Consider the following 20,210-nt stretch of genomic DNA (forward strand, 5'->3'; position numbering starts at 1 on the left):
GAGATGGTGAGGGAAGAAAGATTGTCAAAGCCTGGAATAGGACAGGGATATGAGGAAACATAAGGGAGGAGGAAGCATAGTGGTTCTGACCCCTACCTCACGCCACAGCTCTCAAGCTTTACTCATGTTCAGTTACCTGAGGCAGGTGTCTGGAGCTCAGAAGTCATGTAAATACGCCTGTGTGTGTAGGAGGCAGTTCAGATCTAGCAAGTCTTCCTTGGCCACCCTGGGAAATCCATTTCTGTCCCCTCCATGTGCACCTTGATGTTCTGGCACAGCCCCCTGCAGCCCCTCCCAGCCTCGCTTCTGTCAGAACTCACCCAGACAGGGGCCATTGCTCTCTCAGGCCAAGGGGCCTTTCCTCAGATGAATGGCTTCTGTACCAGCCTCTCACAAATAAAAGAGAGGAAACAAAAGTGGAAAGAGGAAGCACTGGCAGGCAGGCAGGGGAGATATTTCAGCCACGACACCTCCTTCAAACAGTAGAACCTTCGGGAAAAGTTAGAGAATATTGGACGAGGCAACGAAGGACCAAAGAAATTAAGTAACTTGTCCAAGAACATTGCACGTTAGAAGCTGAGCCAGCCCCAACCATCAGCCTCCAGACAATTTATTTGTACCCTGTCTCACTGCCTCAAACCCTGTCTGCGGTTAGGGTCCCATTTCTTTGTGAGTTCGTCTCGCTAGAAGAGGAAATAGTGGAGAGAAAAGGAGGAATAGATAGGCCGGTGGATCCCATGAATATCACCACAGCTTACTTATTATCATCAGCTTCCATGCCTAAGTAGGACCATGGAGGGAAGGGAACATGGTTAAAAGCCACCTCAAGAACAGAGTCAGAGGGCCTGGGGGATAACAGTTGTACTAGACAAAAAAATTATAGCCACCATTTTTGAGTCAGATTCTGGTGGGACTTCTCATACATTATCTTATACCCTCACAATATCCCTGCAAGATGATTTCTTATTTTTAATTTACTTACATGAAACTCAGGTTCAGAGAAGTGAAGTAACCTGTCCCAGGTCACACAGCTAGTCAGTTGGAAGGCCAGGAGTTAAGCTTAAATCTCCAGATTGTCAGAGTGAGAAGCCCGTGCTGTTTTCTAGTACAGCAGCTGCCTATGAAATTGTAATCCAGGGGCGCCTGGGTGGCTCAGTCGGTTAAGCGTCCGACTTCAGCTCAGGTCACGATCTCACACTCTGTGAGTTTGAGCCCCGCGTCAGGCTCTGGGCTGATGGCTCAGAGCCTGGAGCCTGCTTCCGATTCTGTGTCTCCCTCTCTCTCTGCCCCTCCCCCGTTCATTCTCTGTCTCTCTCTGTCTCAAAAATAAATAAACGTTAAAAAAAAAAAAAAAAGAAAAAAGAAATTGTAATCCAATGAGATGGGAGGACGGCACTTTCTGGCATCAGGAACAAAATGGAAAATGTAGTCCTTAACATCTAACAGAAGAAAACAGAGTATATTATTTGCAAAAAAAGAAATGGTTTCCTAGGGGCGCCTGGGAGGCTCAGTCTGTTAAGTGTCTGACTCTTGATTTCGGCTCACGTCATGATCTCACAGTTCGTGAGTTCGAGCCCTGTGTCAGGCTCCTTGCTCACAGTGCGGAGCCTGCTTGAGAGTCTCTCTTCCCCTCTCTCTCTGCCCCTCCCCCTGCTCATGCACAGGAGCACTCTCTCTCTCTCTCTCTGTCTCGAAAATAAACATTTTTTAAAAAATGAAATTATTTCCTAGCAGGAAACCAAAAAAGGTGATATTTCATGAAAGCTTTAATTGGAGAAAATCATTTTATTATACATGTCCAGTTATTCATTCAGAAATAAAGATGAAATCCTTCCATTCCATCATCTTAGTGCTCGGATTGATCTTCCCAAAACCTGCCAGTGACTACATCACTCTCCCACCAAACCTTTGAAAAGCTCTCTGCTGCCTCCATCAGTGCTCTTCAAAGCTGTAAAAATAGCAGGATTTTTTTCAAATGAGATATTTTTAAGTTTATTTATTGATTTATTTTGAGAGCGAGAGAGAGAGAGAGCACACGCTCATGCAAGAGTGCATGCTCTAGCGGGGAAGGGGCAGAGAGAGAAGGAGAGAATCCCAAGAAGGCTCCGAGGCAGGGCTCGAACTCACGAACCATGAGATCATGACCTGAGCCGAAACCAAGAGTCAGAAGCTTAACTGACTGAGCCACCCAGGCGCCCCCGGGTCTTACCTGGGATCCCAAGATGGCAGGAGGTAGAAGCAGGAGGTAGAACCTATGCAAGCCAGTGGAGACGGTAAAGGAAGAAGGAAGAGAGGATGGGAAGGGTCAGAGACCCCAGTTATTTCCCTCCTGAGTTAGCCTCCCCCTTTGCCCAACTACCCTCCCCAGGAAGTCCTTTGACTGCCTTCTGAGGTCTCAGGTCTCAGGCTCCTTTTGGGAAGTACTGACTGATCAGAGTGAGAAAACGCAGAGCATTTAGCCGCAGGTTCAAAGGCCCCCATAGTTGGCCCCACTGCCATTTCACTTACTGTCCCTCTATCCCTCAACCTCAGCTGCTCACAAAGCGCCTACCTGTGTCTGTCACCCCTCTCGCCACTCTGCAAATACATCCTAAACTCCACCACAGTCTGCCCTCTGCCCACCCTGTTCTTAGCCCCCATACCCACCCACCCACGTGAACCCTCTCTATGTGTCCTAGAGGCTTCGCTTGCCCTCTCTGGGCAGGTGTTCCCCACCCCCACCACCCCCCTCCCCGCACTGGCTACCTGCACCTCTGATCTGGCTCCTCGCCCACTCTCTTCGTGTGGAGCTGTCTCTGTGTCTTCTCTCTCCCTTGTCTCTGAGGCTGTGCTTTCAGAAAGAACCCTGCGTTTTCCGCGTCCGATGCCTCCCTGCCTCTCTGCGTGGAAAGAACAGGTGCTCGAGGAACGTTCGCGGCACTCCACCCACCTCTCTGGACCTACAGAGAGTAGCGCACCCACAGGTCAAAGGACACGTGTGGACTTTGTTGTTGCAGGGTCGCCATGTGCGCCACCAGTGCCTGGGACCTGGAGGAGATCCCCCTGGACGATGACGACCCAAACAGCTTAGAATTCAAAATCCTGGCGTTCTACGCCAAACACCACGTCTTCAAGAACCCGCCGGCTGCCTCCTCCCCAAGGCCACCGAGAACAAGAAGTTTGTCCCAGAGAGGACTGGGGAGTTGGCCAGCAAACGACTCGTGGACACAAGTGTCATGGGCTTGGAGAACTTCCCCATCCCCTGAGCAGGCCACAAACCTGGGCAAGAAAAAGTCGTCTTGGAGAGCACTCTTTGGAGTGGTAGAGAAGGAGGAAAATGAACAGAGCCTGCCTAGGGCCCGCTTGGAGGGTCAGGCGATACCAGAGCCTCACGGTCCCAGTCATTCAAGGGCTAGGTCCCTTTCTAACATGGGACAGCACAGAGAGCATGAAGGTAGGATTGGGGGATTCTTCTCTCCCACAACAAGATCTTCCCCTTCTTTGTGTGTCTGGTGGTCCATCTCCTCCCAGCTGGTAATGTGGGCTGAGGGAGGGCACGCCATTGTGCCTCAGTTTCCCCACTTATTGATATTCAATAATAATTGCCCTGCTTTTCTCAAGACCGAGCAGGAAGTAAGAGAATGGCAGCAAAGGGTGACAGAACAGGTTTTCTGGCTCCACTGCCTATAAATAAGCTTGCTGCCCAAACTCCCGATCCTCTGTGCCAAGGAGCCCTACACAGGGGTTGAGACTGCCACACTTCTGGAGGTAAGCCGACTCACCTCCCTGGGCCTCTGTTTCCATCTGTACATTGGGGTGTCCCACCCTCCCTACCTCTTAGGGTGGATGGAAAGATCTGGTAGCTGCATGCAAAAATACTTTTCAAAGTATAAGTCCCTCTGTGGGGAGAAAACACACCACGAAGAAGCATTTTGACAAAACCTTCCCCTCAGTGGAACAAAATACATTTTGTCATTTGTCTCAGGACAATGGAACATTTTCACAAAGGGCCTTAGCATACAGTTACCCTCCATCAACAAGCTTCGGCATAAGTATCTTCTTCCCTTTCAGCAGTGCCCAGTGCCCGCTGCCCACATTTTAAAAGAAGCGCCCACTCCTGCTGGGCTTGATGGCTGGGGTAAATTGTCAATAATTAGTCAACAGGTGGCAGTAATGTCTCAATTTTAAAACGGTGTGACCGTCCCCGGCTTACTTGGAGAATCAACCCCCGCTGGGTCGTTTTCTATCCCTCACGATGATCAAGGAAACGTTTATTTCCCGCTGGACTTTAAAATTTTAGAACCGGAGAAGTTGGGGGTGAGGTTATCTGGGGAACTCCTCCTCTCTGCACCCCACCCTCCTGCCATGGGTACAACAAGCTCCCGCTGGGGATGGTAGCTGAGCTCTGGAGCATACAGAACCCTGTGGACACACCTACATAGACTTTTCTGCTTGGCTGTCCCCTGGATTTTTCCGAGAGACAGAGGCACTTTTTACAGACCTTAATCCTCTGGTTTCCTGAGACAAATGACATTCTGTATTTTGATAACACTGAAGTGTCATTTGACCTTTTTTATTTACTAAAATTCTAAGATCTTTGTATAGACATAGATAGCTCTAAAATAGTAGAAACGGTCACTTCCCAAGGAGGCCTTGCTGTAGACACTTAGACTCGGTGTATATTCCCTTCCAACACTTCTCTTGCCCGCTTTCTTATTTGGTCAATTACGTGGGTGGTCTGTTGGTTTTTCATCAGATGTGACTCAAGAGAGTCTCATGTTCTACTTCTATTTTACCACGCATAAATCAGAGCTTAGCAGCTGGTGTCACCTGGGTTCTTTTAACTGAAGTTCACAATTTAGCCCTCGCTGCTGTTTCCAGGACCCGGACCCAGGCTTAAGTCAGAACTGCAAGGTTACGTCCCAAGATCAAAGTCTAGAAGCAAGAGGTCTTAGGAAGTAGAAAAATGGCGTCAGTGCCAATCTTAGAAACTACAAACCCAGGTTCTTTGACCCGTGAACCCTTGTTTGTCCACAGCTAGGATTCGCTAAATGTGGAATGATTCCTAGTCTGCCATCCCTAGGCTAGTAACTTCCAACCTCAAAGTCACCTTATATTCCAAAGTGGCTGCTGAGACTCCGGCCATCATCTCTCCATTTCAGGCAGGAAGAAGAGGAAGCAAGTGGTGGGAGGTGGGGCGGGGAACAAAAGGGTGTCTTTTTCTAGATAATTCAGTTCCGTTTTAGAGAGCTTTCTTGGAACTGCACTCAACTTTTCTTACATCTCACTGGCCACTCTTTAGTGTAAAGAAGGCTGGGAAATGTAGTCTGTGCAGCTGAGCCCATTGCTGCCTGTGACATTTCAGGGGTCTCTTGCTAAGGCAGAAGAAAATGGATTCTGGGAAGGAAGTAGCAGTCTCAACCATAGGGAAACACCCTGCCCCTTCTCTTTAAAACAAATGCCTCCAGGGGGCGCCTGGGTGGCTCAGTTGGTTGAGCGGTTGAGCATCTCTCTCTCGGTTTACTCATGGTCTCATGGCCTGAGTCGGGCTCTACACTGGCAGCATGGAGGCTGCTTGGGATCCTCTCTCTTTCCCTCTCTCTCTGCCCCTCCCCCACTGGTGCTGTCTCTGTCTCTCTCTCAAAATAAATAAATAAACTTTAAGATAAATAAATACATGCATCCACAAAACAAATGCCTCAGGCCAAAGGCTGGATGCCAAGTCCTCCGGCTGTGCTCTCTCGCTCTCCTTATAGTGACATCACCTCCCCCAAAAATAGACCCCAAAGGACGGGCAGCCGTTCTGTCCTCTCCCCACCCCCATCCAATTCCCCCTTGCCTATCGGATGAGATCGACTCCAACAAGAAGGGAATCTTTTTTTTTTTTTCTCAGAGTTTAAAATTTAGGTATTTATTTTAATTAATGAGAATCTTATTAAGGAGGACGCTTGTTGGGATGCGCACTGGGTGTTGTATGTGAATGATCCATCACTAAATTCTCCCGAAACCAATACTACCCTATATGTCAGCTAACTAGAATTTAAATACAAACTTGGAAGAAAATAAAGAAATAAAATGGGCATCTTAGCTAGAGCTGGTTCATCTGAGTCTAAATGTACTTGCTCATACTTTTCCCTGCACGAATGTCACCTGCCTCTCTCCCTCCGTGCCCACCAATTCATAGAAAGCAATGCACTGTAAGCAGGTGAGTCAGATTGGGTATTCCCAGGCCGCCAGCGGTCTCCTGATCGCCCTGCCACATGACGGGGGCTGGGGGATAAGGAGGGACAGCCTTTGGGGCCTCTGTCTGCCTCCTTCAAGTACAAGATGGGCACAGTGTGGCTTTCTGTTAGAAGAGCCATGCGCTGATCACCCCAGACAGGCCGCACGAGGTTACAGAGGGGGAAAAAAATCCCCATCTTCTGCCGATACAAGGGAAGGCTCCCAGATACAAGAGGCTCTGGGATCCAGCCTCTTGCCATTTCCTTGTCAGGGGCCATGGTGGCCAGCGTTCAAGAGAGGAGGCTGGTTGGGCCGCAATAAGGTGGAAAGTATATATTTGGTTTGGCTGTTAAAACGGGAAGGAAAAGCATCCATCCTTCTCTCCTTGACTCTCTAATACTTCTCTCTCAATTCACTCCTTATTATCTCTTTTTGAACCCTGTGAACCAAACATGAAAAATATGGCTTTTTAAGGAAACCATTATGCCTTTTTTTTTTTTTTAAGGAAGGCATTGTGGACAAAGCATTAGTTCCCATGGTCTTCCAGTGATGCCCAGAGGGTGAAGGGGGAGCACTAAACTCCCATACTGTGGAGGAATCCAGGGACAGAGTCAGAAGTCACATTGGCAGCTCCGTAGGATGTCAAAGCATGGGACAGGATCCCTCCTGGGACCCAGGCTATGCCTCTCTTAGCCATCTTCATTTACAAAGCCCAGGAATTCCTCTGGGCACCCCAACCTTCTGGCCCAAACCCCACTGTGTTGCTTTCTTCAAGTGTGTGAATGGGATAGCGTTTTCCAAATATTACTTGGGCTCCGTAGGGCATCAAAGACAGAGCTGCACACATTTCTAAAACTTAAGAACTTAGCGACAAATCAACAATGAAAATTTTAGTCCCAAATAACTCAGCAATACCACCTGCTCCCCCCCACCCCCCATCCCTGACGAAAAGCAGAGCTGACTCGTCCCTTCACAGGCTAGGACCTTCAGGGGGCCTTTAATTCAGGGGGCTAGGATATTTAAACCTTCATGCCCCCACATGCTTTATTCTATAGTAATGTGTGCAAATACATACATCTTTTCCTGGATTATAAATTCTTGAAAGCCCTGGACTGCACTTTATGTCCCCTGGTGTACCTATCAGCGTTAATTGGATGTTTCCCATTAGACCAGGAGGAGAGAGAAGACGTGTCACTTTAAGAGCAAGGGGAGTTCAGTGTTGACTTGATAATGGGCTTGAGTAATGAATATGGTCTGAGAGCAGGGATATTTCTCTTTCCTCAGTGACCAACCCCCAAAGGCTTGTCAAACTCTTGAATGCCCTCCTCTGCACGTAGGGGCCAGCTCTCCCAAGATATAAAGAATGTCCTCCCCCCCAAAAAAAAGAATAAAAATAAAAGCATAATGAGGATTCCCTCAAGCAAAGAACTAAGCACTTTCTTTTGTGTTTCTTCCCTTGCAAAGGGGAAAGGGGACCCTAATTTTGCAAGACTTCAAAAAGAGGGTGCAGAAGGGCAATTGTTTCAAGGTGGCAATCATTCCTCTGTGCGCTCCTCCCCCATCCCAGCCTCTGCCAGGCAACTGCCAGAGCTTTCTGAAGAATGGCCTCCCCCGCACACACGTCCCCGGGCAGCTTCCTCTCCCTCTAGGCTGGGCTTTTCATTTCGGGCGACCGTGCATACCGATGAGCTAGACCAAGTTCTTCTGGGAAGGGCCGCTCAGCACCATTTGGTCTCGTTTCAGCTGAGGACCCCCAAGTCGTTTCCATTGCCAACCGCGTTGCCGAAATTGTGCATTCCTGGCCCCCAGCCGACGAGGTCCACAGCCAGGCGGCAAGCCGCAAGTCCAAAGGCAGTTTTGTCCATCCGTTCATCCAGCGCCAGGGCTTCCAGCTTCCAGCGCCCAGTGGTAAGAAAGGTAAACCCCTTCCACGTGCTTGGGTCGTCGGGCCGGGTGTCCGCCAGGCAGAGCTATGCATTCGTGGGTTCGGTCAGCGCAGGGCTCTGCAGTTAGGGGTGTCTGCTGCCCTGGGCCGAGGGCAGGACAGCAGGCTGCTGGAGGCCCCGACCTTTAGCTCTTGAGACCGGCCCAGGCAAGGGCAGTGCGCCAACAGACCGAAGCAACGTGCCAAGCTCAGTGCTAACTGCAAAGCCTCCTGCTGAGGGGGCGGGGGAGCACGAAGCGGCCGCTCAACCTTGTCCACCGAGGGAGATGAGCTATTGGATTTAATCCTGTGGGTGACGACCGCGGGCCGGTTTGCTCCCGGGAATGCCCAGGTTGCGGAGGGAGCACGGGCCCAGGGACTTACAACGTGGCCCTGTGAAACAGCAGGGCGTCGTCAGACACCAGGTCTGGCACACCACGTGTAGCAGAAGCGAGAACTAGTGACCAGAGGTGGGGGTCAGCTGTCACCAAAGCCACAGCCGTAGCGAGGACCAGGAGTTCCCAGCAGATGTGCAGGAATTCTGGAGTTGAACGGGAGCACAACCACGTGCCACAGGAAGAGAAGTTCAGTCCCACTTGCCATCACTGACGACTGTCTCTGCTCGTGGCCCTCCTTCCCCAAACTCCAGCCCAGGGGTGGGACGGAGGGGAGGCGGCCCCGGGATTGCAGTAGCCGAAGTACAAGGCGCAAGTGGCGGCGGCTGCCTGGCCTGCAAGCGGAGCGGTGATGTCGCCTGTCTCGTGCCGCATTGCTGGGACCGCAAACTACCCCTTCCGGGGCTGGAAGAGAAGAGGCCCCTCTGAGTGTGCTAAAAAGTGCCTCCACCTTATTGTGATCCCCTGTGTGTGGAGAGCTGCCCCTGAACCAGCCTCAGGCTGATGCTCGTCTCCTCTGTGCACGTGAGAAATGCCGGCCCTTGTTACAGTGACTCCCAGAGAGAGGGGCTACAGGGGCAGATAAAAACTACCTACACACGGGCCACGGAGACCCGCGTGCTGGTGCCTCCCAGGTGATTTGAGGCTCAGACCTCCCACTTCCCTTGCCTTTCGCTAGACCTTCCTGGGAGGTGATGGGCTGGATTAATTTCCTGGCCTCTCCTTCCCTCTTATCTGGAACACACATGAGGACTCCATGACTTCAAAGATTGTGCCATCAATGAAAAGCACTCCTGTATCAGTAACTGGCGTTTCTCTGTTTGGATTCCGTTCCGTAGCCATGACCGTTTTCCTCATGTTGGGTGGTTAGCATGTTTTGAGATAAGAAAAATCATACTCCACGTCCCCCATTCCCACGTACATACCAACAGGAGCCGTCTCTCTCTCTACCTGCCATTTTAGTCTTTGGAGTGGGAGCACTCCATAAGTGTATTTACTTATACCTCACTTTGTTGTAAAGACAGCATGCAAAGTATACATGTTAGTAAATAAGATTAATCAAATAAATCAATTTGAAAGATAATGTAAAAAGAATGCACTAGCGGGGAAATAGAGGTGGGTTTAGGAATGAGCTTAATTCCCAAAATGCAAGCCAGGAAGACCGTACCCCCTCTTAGCTGGGGCCCATAAATTCGGCTCTGTACTTTCTAGCAGCACAAAGGGGGAATATGACCAATTGGAATTTATGGTGTCCATATGGGAAAAGCAACATCTGCTCAGGAGAATCCTACCAACGAAAAAGAAGGTTCTCCTAAACATCTTCAGAGACAGGACCATGGGTCGTGGAACCAATATCGTCAACGACATTCTTACAGTAAATAAAGTGATGCATTTCATGGTGAGAAGCGGGGCGCTGAGAGAAAAAAGAAGAAAGGAAAGGAGGGGTCTGTAGGAGAGGGCAGCTGGAGTGGTTTGTGCCCCATCAGTCGAAGGAAGGTAAGAGTTAAGTTGCTGAGAATTACAAAGCACATGTCTCCCTCAGTCCCTAACCAGGCTACAAGTATTGTCCCTGGGGGCAAAAAAAAAAAAAAAAAAAAAAGTTAAGATGATTTTTCTTCTTAAAAGAAATAACTGGAATTTTCCCCCGACAGATGGAGAAGAGCAAATAATAGCCCAAATCGTTGAGCTGCTGAAATATTCAGGGGATCAGTTGGAAAGAGAGGTATGGAGCTTCTTGAACTAATGTGATTTCTTTTCTGTGCCCACGCACTGGGACAGAGAATGGAAGCGTACTGCAGATTGTATTCCTTTGCAAGTTCTGGTTTCCACTTAGTCCTAAATTTTATTTCCCTTGGAGTCCAAATTCTTCATGCTGGCAGCATCTCAAAAATGAATCACTTTGGAAAACATAAGTAAACCTTCTGGAGCCTCCCTGGAATTTTTGGAAATGAAAAATGTAACTTTGTTATTGCAAGAAAAGACACCAATAAATTAAAATTTGCTGAATAGAATTATGAATCTGGTTCCCCGTGTAACTGATCCTCGGGGAAGTTTAGACTCTTGCATTTGCCCTGCAGTCTGGATATCGATGTCCCATGCCTGCTCCAAGGCTGGAGTCCTTCCCAAAATCTCCCCCGAGAGTGGCTGGACTGTTCTCTGCTCAAGGTCTCTCTCAGCTATTTGGCCGGGGAGGCGGATTAGTGTTACTTGGAGAACTTTGGACTTACTTCCTGCCATTTAGAAGTCAAGACCCATCATTCCCGTCAGGAAAGTGTGAGAGTGTCTTCAGATACAGAGCTGGTGAGCAGGACCCCAGAATTCTGTGCCGTTACCCACAGACTGCTGAGTAGCCTCTGGGGTCAGTCAGGGACTGGCCTGTGGACCCCTTGCCTTGTCCTGCCACGATCAGTGGATGGAAGTCAGGCCCCATGCGGCTTGTGCAGGAGGGGAAACAACACTAAGTGGCCAGCCACTCTACCCCAGTCCCAACTTCTCAGTGGGTCCTCCCTCAATGCCTTTGTCAGCAGTGTGTGCAGAGGATGGTAACTGGGAGGGCATGTGAGCTTCAAGTCCACAAGTAGAGGATGAACTGGGGTGCAGAGAAAGAAAATAGAATACGGTACATGACTTGAGGGCACTCCTATGTTTCTATGGAACTAACATCAATGGATAGGAGTTATGGGGCAATTGATTTTCTCCATCTTAGGAATGAACTTTCTAGCACTCAGGGCTGCCTTGTGACGGAATGAGCCTCCTGTCACCAGAAGAATGGCCAGTAGATGCCAATAACCAGCCAACAGTGCAGTCCTTGTACTGGGAGGGACCTATTCGAATCCTCGAGGACTCTTTACAGCTTGAAGACGCTGTGGCTCTCATGGCAACCTCCTTCCCAGCCTCCCTAAGAAGTGACTTGCATTAGGTCAGGGAGGCAAGGGACAGGAAGTGGTACGAAGCTGACCTTTGTGGCTCTAAAGAGAGACGCTTTCCTTTTCATCCCATAAATTACCACTTTAAAAGATCTCGCTTTGCTTGATGCACGCTCTTGATGATTTGGGGTGACGCTTTATGTTATTTATGCAGAAAACATGGTTGTTTCCCCAGTAGAGGACTCTGGTAGGAATACACAGAAGGTCTGACTTTGCTGTGTGGGTGTGAGTTCCTACTAGAGAGGGACAGTGACTCTGTCTAACCCTAACCCCTACCCCCCAACCCCATGGCTGCAGAGTGCCTGCAAAGCCCCTCATCCCTGAGACCACATGCAGGCTCATCTTGCACCTTCCTGAGATGCCAGAGGCAGGTGCAACCCAAAGGAGCAAAGAGAGGGGGGCCAGGGTACTCCATGGAAGTGTTTCTTTCTGGCATTTGATTCTTCGACCATTCTGGTAGAGTCCAGGCTTCTGGCTGCCCACTGGGGTTTTGAGTCTAGCTTCTTCAACTGGGTCGCTGATCAAAAGGGGTCCATTCTTGGTGTAGAGGACATTAGTCATTCTTGCTTCAGATTTATAAAACAGACAGGCTCCCGTGTCTCACAGAAGTTGGGGGGTGGGCTGGGCTCACATAAAGGACGCTGCTCCACCGAAATCTTTACATAGCATCTGATGCATCCCCCAGGATATCCCTTGTAGAAACAATGTTTGTTGAGAACCTGCTTAGCTTATCATTCGTCAAAGATAGAATTTCCAAATAAACATTTAATCCTTGCTCACTAAGAAACTTCTTAGTTGGAGCCAAGGTTTTCCACTGGGTGTTTCAGGGGCCCACTGTTGAGTCGGCTTCCCGGGGCCAGGCTGCTGTACTAAATGCATATCCTCTTGTACACAGTTAAAGAAAGACAAGGCTTTAATGAACAGCTTCCAGGACCAGCTGTGCTACCCTGTTTTCAAGATCATCACAGACCAGTTCCTAAGGGGTGTGGACACCAGGGGAGAATCAGAGGTCAGAGCTCAGGGCTTTAAGGCTGCTCTTGCAATAGACGTCACGGCCAAGCTCACTGCTATCGACAATCACCCTATGAACAGGGTGCTGGGCTTTGGAACCAAGTACCTAAAAGACAACTTCTCACCCTGGGTCCAGCAGCACGGTGGATGGGTAAGTGCATCCTATTTCAAAATGAACCTTCCCAGAATTCAGAGGAGACAGAATGGAAAGTTGTGGGGTTTTTTCATTTTTTCGTTTTTTTTTTTGTTTTGTTTTGTTTTTTTTAAGTGAAGGGAACACATCTTTGAGGCAGTTCTCATGGATTTAGAAGTTGAGTGGCAAGAGATATATCCCAGTGATGGGATCCTATTTTTAGTGATTATCTTCATCATCGATAAATATTTACTAGGCTCCCAAAGGGTACATGGGATATGTGTGTTGGACCAGGGGGGACTGGTCAGATATAACAGGAAATGAAGAGATGTCAAGATATAAAATGTTTAGATATAATTTCTGTTTTCACAAATTTTGTAAGCAACCCAAGTCTGGCAGTGAGACAAGGAGAGGCAAACACTTCCTTGTTCTCTTAGCTGCTGACAGGCAGAGAGAGACACAGTGTTCATGATATTTTGTCATTGCTGCTTGGACCCAGCCATTTTGACAGGGACATTTTGATACAAAGCAAAAAGCAAACCATTAAATTTGTATCGTTTTGTTTTGTTTTATTTTAAATGAAGTTTATTTTTTAAGCAATCTCTACACCCCACATGGGGCTTGAACTCAACAATCCCGAGATCAAGAGTCACAAGGTCTCCCCACTGAGCCAGCCAGGTGCCCCAAATTTGTATGTTTTTTTAAATTTTTTTTATTTTTTAAATTTATTTCCAAATTAGTTAGCATATAGTGCAACAATGATTTCAGGAGTAGACTCCTTAGTGCCCCTTACCCATTTAGCCCATCCACCCTCCCACAACCCCTCCAGTAACCTTCTGTTTGTTCTCCATATTTAAGAGTCTCTTATGTTTTGTCCCCCTCCCTGTTTTTATATTATTTTTATTTCCCTTCCCTTATGTTCATCTGTTTTGTCTCTTAAAGTCCTCATATGAGTGAAGTCATATGATTTTTGTCTTTCTCTGACTAATTTTGCTTAGCATAATACCCTCCAGTTCCATCCATGTAGTTGCAAATGGCAAGATTTCATTCTTTTTGATTGCCGAGTAATACTCCATCGTACATATATACCACATCTTCTTTATCCATTCATCCAATGCCCATGGACATTTGGGCTCTTTCCATAATTTGGCTATTGTTGATATGTATCTGTTTTTAACTACCTGCTATCAGGCGAAACAGACATCTTCACCCCCATGCCTCAGACTCAACATCCCCCCCCTCCCCGCCAACCCCATCCTTTATCCTCATTCCTTGAGATTTCCTTAAAGCTGCCATACTCAGATGGCCTCCCAAGGTTAACCTTTCCAAAATGTGTAGCCCATAGTTTTAAATATCCATAGGCTCAGGGCACTTTATTTTGTCTGTTCAGATCCTTCTTGGAAGCACAGGCCTTTGTCCCACATTATCTTTAGTCCTCTTTCCACTAGAATGGAGCAAGGATAGTGGGTTTGAGTCTGCTCCACCATGGTCAGCATGACCCTGAGGCCTCCACTCTTGGTCTCTTGGTTTCCAGAAGGAATGCAGAGCTGATCTTGCTAAGGAACTGAAGTGCCCGCTGTGGTCTTTAGTGGCTGCCTGTTAAGCTTACCTAGTCTTCTGTTCCTTTCTATTTTCCACATCTGCACCAGATATGGTAGCCATAAGGGGCTGATCTGAACAACTGAGGCTCTTAAGTATTCTAAATTCAAGCTGCCTTAACTCATGCTAAGATGCCTCGACATTATTTTGGCTTTAACTGTTCTTTCTTCCAGGACCCCCTCAAGTCCCTCCTCTGTCCCCAAGCCTTTCCTGACCGCTCTAGCTTAAGGGCCTCACTAGCCTCTGACTTCTTACAACACTTCATATCTGCACTATAATTACATACAGGAAAGAATCATCCTGGTTAATGTTAATATATTTTTCCAAAATATATTTTTCAAAATATAATTTGGTCTTGTTAATATATTTTTCCAAAAAGATTGTAAGTATCAACTGGGTCCATGGGCCAGTTCTATTCAGTCTATAAATAGACTAAAAGTCTATGTAGTTGGTTAATGCAGCTGAAATGCCAACTGTGTTCTGTAAAAAAAAAAAAAAAAAAATAGTCTACACCGAAAGCACAAACAACAAAAGAAAAAATAAATTGGATTACATCAAATTAAAATTTTTTCTGCTTCAGGGGCACCTGGCCAGCTCAGTCGGTGGAGCATGTGACTCTTGATCTTGGGGTTGTGAGTTTGAGTCCCACGTTGGGTGTAGAGAGTATTTAGCAAATAAATATCTTAAGAAAGACAAATTTAAAAAATAAGTAATTTTTTTTCTGCTTCAAAGGACACTACCAAGAAAATGAAAAGACAACACACAGAATGAAACAAAATATGTCCAAATCATATATCTGAAAAAGAACTTGTATTCAGAATATGTAATAAATTCTTACAACTCAACAATAAAAAGACAAAAGCCAATTTTGAATAGACATTTCTCCATAGAAGATATACAGATGGCCAGTAAGCAATGAAAAGATGCTTGCTTAACATCTTCATTTCAACATTAGGCACATGTGAATCAAAACCACAGTAAGATATCATTTCACATGCACTAGCATGGCTAAAATAAAAAAGACAGATGTTGGTGAGGATGTAGAGAAATGTGAACCCTCATCCACTGCTGGTTGAGTTCTAAATTTTCCCTTTTAGAAACAATTTGGCAATTCCCCCAAAATATTAAACATAGAGTCACCAATTCCACTCAGATATATACCCAAGAAAATTGATAACAAATGTTCACATAAAAACTTGTACATAAATGACCATAGCAGCATTCATTTTATGCATAATAGCCTGAAAGTGGAAACAACCCAAATGTTCATCAGTGATGAATGGTGAATAGCAAAACCAAAGGCAGTATGTCCATACAGTGGAATATTATTTAGGCATAAAAAGGAATGGAACAGATGGATGAACCTTGAAAACATTATGCTAAGTAAAAGTTAGACAAAAGGGTCATATACCATACGTTGTAAGATTCTATTTTCATGAAATGTCCAGAATAGGTGAATTCACAGAGACAGATTAGAGAAGAAGAGAGAGAATAGGGAGTGACTGCTAATGGATAAAGAGTTTCTTTTTGTGTGATGGAAATGTTCTAAAATCAGCCAAACGTGATGGTTGCACAATTCTGTGAATTTACTAAAAACCACTGAATTATATATTTTAAAAGGATGAACTCTGTGATATATTTCAACAAATCTGTTATGAAAAAAATGGTGGTTCTAATTCTAGCAAGCAAATTAAAAGACAAAAGAAAAAAGAATACATTTTTATTTACTTATTTTTAATTTGGCTGCTGGTGTTAGAGAGAAAAACAGTTTTAATTAGAGAAGATTGATGGAGTTTTGGTAGAAATAATAAAGGGAATTTTCAAAGCCTTCAGAATTTGATGGCATTGTTCCTTATCATTTGTAATTTATTAGTTTACTTTTCCAGGTCATCATAAATCCGAATTTTAAGTCTTGGCCACAGTTAGGTTTAATTTGGAGCATGTGGCTGGAAATTGGAAGAGGGAAGAAAAAGAATGAGAGAGAAAGGACTATAATTTTTCCAAGGCTGATAGAGGAGTTGCAAAAAATAAAGAAGGAGGATGTTGATAAAAGAATATTTACAAGTTGATATGAGTTATGAAAATGTGAAGGAGATGTGGACACCTGTGCTCAGTCTCCAAGCACAAGAAAGAAAGATGACACTGGGTGGCAAGCTTCTAGGGACTTCCATTGGCTCTTGGTATTTTGGTGGCACTCCAGGGTGTCCTTATAGTGGTAGGGAAGGAGGAAAATGATTCCTATGCACCAGTTTTCCAGGGTTCCTAACTATCCCAGTGTTTCACATTTCCTGCAAGTACATCTATCTTCCCAACGAAATTGTAAACACAAGGGCAGATTTATGTATTTTATGCTTGTCTCTCAACACTCCCATTCTTTCTACATGCATCATAGATGTTCGGCCAATACTCTTAGCATAATCAATCAATCAATCAATCAATCAAATGAAAGAATAACAACTGTATCTAAAAAACATGTTAGGGGCATCTGGGTGGCTCAGTGGGTTAAGTGTCCGACTCTTGGTTTTGGCTCAGGTCATGATCTCACAGTTCATGGGTTTGACCCCAGAGTTGGGCACCATGCTTGGGATTCTATCTCTCTAGTTCTATCTCTATCTCTATCATCTCTATCTCTATCTCTGTCTCTACCTCTACCTCTGCTCCTCCCCCACGTGCATACTCTCTCAAAAATAAACTTAAAAAACATAAAATAAAAAATAAAAAACATGCTAAACTAGCTCCCATGAGATTTTAATTCACCCGTTGGCCATTTTTCCTCATTGTAAAGGACTGTTCAAATAGTCACCCTGTGCTCCTACAACTTCATCCATTTCACAGAGCTTTGCAAAGAGCATAATCTTCAACTTTCCATAATCTTCAACTTTCCAATATCTACTCCTTTGAATTTTTTTTTTAACTCTTTTGAATTTTAAATACAGCATCAAAGCCTTTCCCCATCTAGCCTATCAGCCCTGGGTGTGTAACCTAAGTCTTTCACATATGTTTTCCTTTCCTGAATACCAAGGCTGCTGGTCATCTTTCCAAACCTCCCCCCAACCCTAACATAGTCTCTGAAACCCGGGTCATGCCTGGGACAAGAGAGCAGAGTTAACAGGTTTATGTTTTCAGTTCAACAGTGAATTAAACTTGGAATTTTGTGAATCTATTTCTCTTTTTCCCCCCTAGGAAAAAGTGCTTGGGATATCACATGAAGAAGTAGACTGAAAAATCAGAAGATTTGTAATCTGGAATACTCATTATCCAGCTAGGATCCTGTCTACATTGGTTTCAGCATAGACTATGGGAGAAAATTAACATGTACAAGGCAGAGGGAGCACTGAAGTTTTCAAAGTCATTGTTCCTGTGAATCCAGAGGCCTGAGGAGAGAGGCCTTGTCTGTCTGCAGCTCATAGAATGTAGTAGTGTGGCCAGTGACATCCATGTTTCCCAGGTTCTCCAATGAGTGTGGGAGGAAGTCTAGGAAGACAAGTGGTAATTTTCCTTTCAGATGTTCAGAACAGAGACAGTCACCTTGCCTCTGTTGGCTGCTTTGGGGAAATTTTGTTACAGATATTTGCTGATCTCATAAGGGCGAAATGATAAATTGTGCATGTGTTTACTCTTTGGTTTTCTAGTACCATTTCTTTTTAAACTACACTTGGGATGGCCTAATAATGACGTTGTTTCAAGCCTACTTTTAGGAAGATGTTGCTATTGATGTTGGTAGATGCAGTTCAAAGAGACTTGAGTTCACTGCTATATCCACTAGTTTGGGGATATATTATCATGTCTGCCTTTTGACTCACTTCCCTAGAAAAATGCTTTGGCAGTTTGAAAAACTTCCATTTGGCAGAAAATTATTACTTCTACCTCCCTCAGCAATCTCAGAGACCCCACCTCTATTTCTCAAGGACTCTGAAATTTTCTTTATTTTTTTTTGTGGTAGTGTAATGATTAGTAGCTGTTAAACACGTGCAAAGACCACTGTCAAGACTATCTTACATGGGGCACCAAGGTGGCTCAGTCGGTTAAGCATCCGACTTTGGATGAGGTCATTATCTCACGGTTCGTGAGTTTGAGCCCCGCATGGAGCTCTGTGCTGACAGCTCAGAGCCCGGAGCCTGCTTCGGATGCTGTGTCTCCCTCTCTCTCTGCCTCTCCCCGCACTTGTGCTTTCTCTCTCTCTCTCAAAAATAAACATTAAAAAAAATTTTTTAAAAGAGTATCTTATGTTTAAAACAAGTAAAAAGTAATAGTACTAAGATTTCCACGAAGATCGAATGAGTTAATTTATAAAAAGTGCTTACAACAGTGCTTGGTATTTAGTGCTGAGTGCTCACTTATGTTTAATATGCGCTGCCCTCAGCTAAAACAAAATTTCCTCTCCTCCCAAAGCAGTCACTGATTGCTTTTCTGAAATTAGTGTTCAGAATGAGGTTTTATAGTAAGCGAAATATGTTTCACAATTGTTTAACAAACAATAATTATTGAAACAATAATTTTTAAAATACTATCAAATTATAGTCTTAAAAATGTCTAGATCTGTAGCACCCAGCATGTAGCCTGATGTAAAACAGGTGTTTAATAAACCTGTGATGAGCAAATAAATGAATGCGTTAATCAGACATACTTCCAGCTCCAAGGGAAAAATTGGACCCGTCTAATATCACATCAAATATCACTACTCTACCCATCTTAATTAAAATGAGTTATTCTCCCAGATTTGGAAATGGCAAGAGTAAAAGTAAGCCTCCGCAGCCAGAAGCACAGGCTAAATCACACTTCCGTGTGGTGTTACCACAGAACACGCATGCCCCAGTCTCCACCACTGAACCAGAAATTGTGTGCCATCACTGGCCCCACTGCTACTGAGAAATGATGCTGCTACCCCCACTCCCATCTCTCTTCCCCACCGGGAAGAATCTTCCCAATCTTGCCTGTCTCCAAGGTAAACTTCCAGGTGGATTACTTGGATTAGCTGACCCCAGATCATATGCCTGTGCTCCAGCTGTCAAGAGCTAGGAGAGTGGGCTTTCTACATTTTCAGTTCATTATGGGAGAAGGCTGTTTACCATATTTAAGTTACATAAGGTAGGGCATTCCCTAAGAGGAAGAGGGGGGCTCAAATAGGGGCTGTCCCCATTTATAGTGGCAAACATCCAATATACAAGTCTTTTTACCCCCACTCCTTCCGCTTACCGTGGCCACAAAAGCCAAAAGAATTTTGAGTGAGTTGCAATCAAATGGGGCCAAATTCTTCAACAACTCTTGTGACGTGGCTTTTGTGTAATTGTTTCATAGTTTTCTAACTTGTTCATTGGAAAGACTGTAAGAACTCTAAGGAGATAATTAAAGGTATTCTTGTACTTTTTAATCCAAGTACAAAAAAAAAGATAACTAACGTTAAACAGCATTCAGAATGCAATTGTTTGGGGCTCCTTGTGGAATTAATCTACAAGAAACACAAATGATAGGGGCTGATGAGGGGAAGTCTATGTTTGATCTGTAAAGTGTGACAATCTGAGAAATCAACAGTGACTTGACAGTGGATGAAAGAGGAAGAATCAATGATTAGTAAACCCTGATACCACTGTTGATAAATGGTGGATGGTGGTTTTAGGTAATGCTGAATCAAACCTGGAGCTGTGGGAAAGGGTAAATAAAGAATGTAAATCAGGTAACTGTGGGAAAAAAAAATATTCCCTTTTGCTTCCTGCCCCCACACAGAAAGTCAGAAAAACATCCGAGATAAAGGAGTTTCTTCTTATGGATGGCGACAATGGGGATCACCTCTTCTCCCACTTTGATTCAACCATTCTACATTATGCATTTGCAACCTTGCACCTCTGGGCCTTTATAACGATATTTTTTCTCCACTTGGTCTGTCCTTGCCTCCTGGTCCCCTTTCCCCTTATTTCCACTAATTCAATGAACTCCAGCCCATCTTTCCAAATTCACTCCTTCATTTCTTCCAGGAAGCATTTGCTAGCCCTCCCTTGGCTGCCAGAGGGCTACATTTGGAT

The 20,210-nt window shown here is 45.4% G+C and overlaps 1 protein-coding gene across 4 annotated transcripts in view; it reads left to right on the plus strand.

The window, feature by feature from the left end:
• The window catches only part of BCL2L14 (BCL2 like 14), a 53,509-nt gene that overhangs the window by 19,543 nt on the left and 13,756 nt on the right, over positions 1-20,210 (plus strand). For 2 of the 4 annotated variants that reach the window (XM_042945819.1, XM_042945820.1), the window contains 4 exons: positions 2,997-3,433; positions 7,945-8,118; positions 10,173-10,243; positions 12,343-12,609. In XM_042945819.1, the coding sequence (XP_042801753.1) occupies positions 3,004-3,433; positions 7,945-8,118; positions 10,173-10,243; positions 12,343-12,609 (942 nt within the window). In that variant the 5' untranslated portion in view covers positions 2,997-3,003. Of the gene's footprint in view, positions 1-2,996; positions 3,434-7,944; positions 8,119-10,172; positions 10,244-12,342; positions 12,610-17,373; positions 17,807-20,210 lie in introns of those variants that run through there. The other 2 variants (XM_042945822.1, XM_042945821.1) reach the window with 2 other exon arrangements.

This window comes from Panthera leo, chromosome B4 (assembly GCF_018350215.1).
Source record: "Panthera leo isolate Ple1 chromosome B4, P.leo_Ple1_pat1.1, whole genome shotgun sequence".
NCBI lineage: Eukaryota > Metazoa > Chordata > Mammalia > Carnivora > Felidae > Panthera > Panthera leo.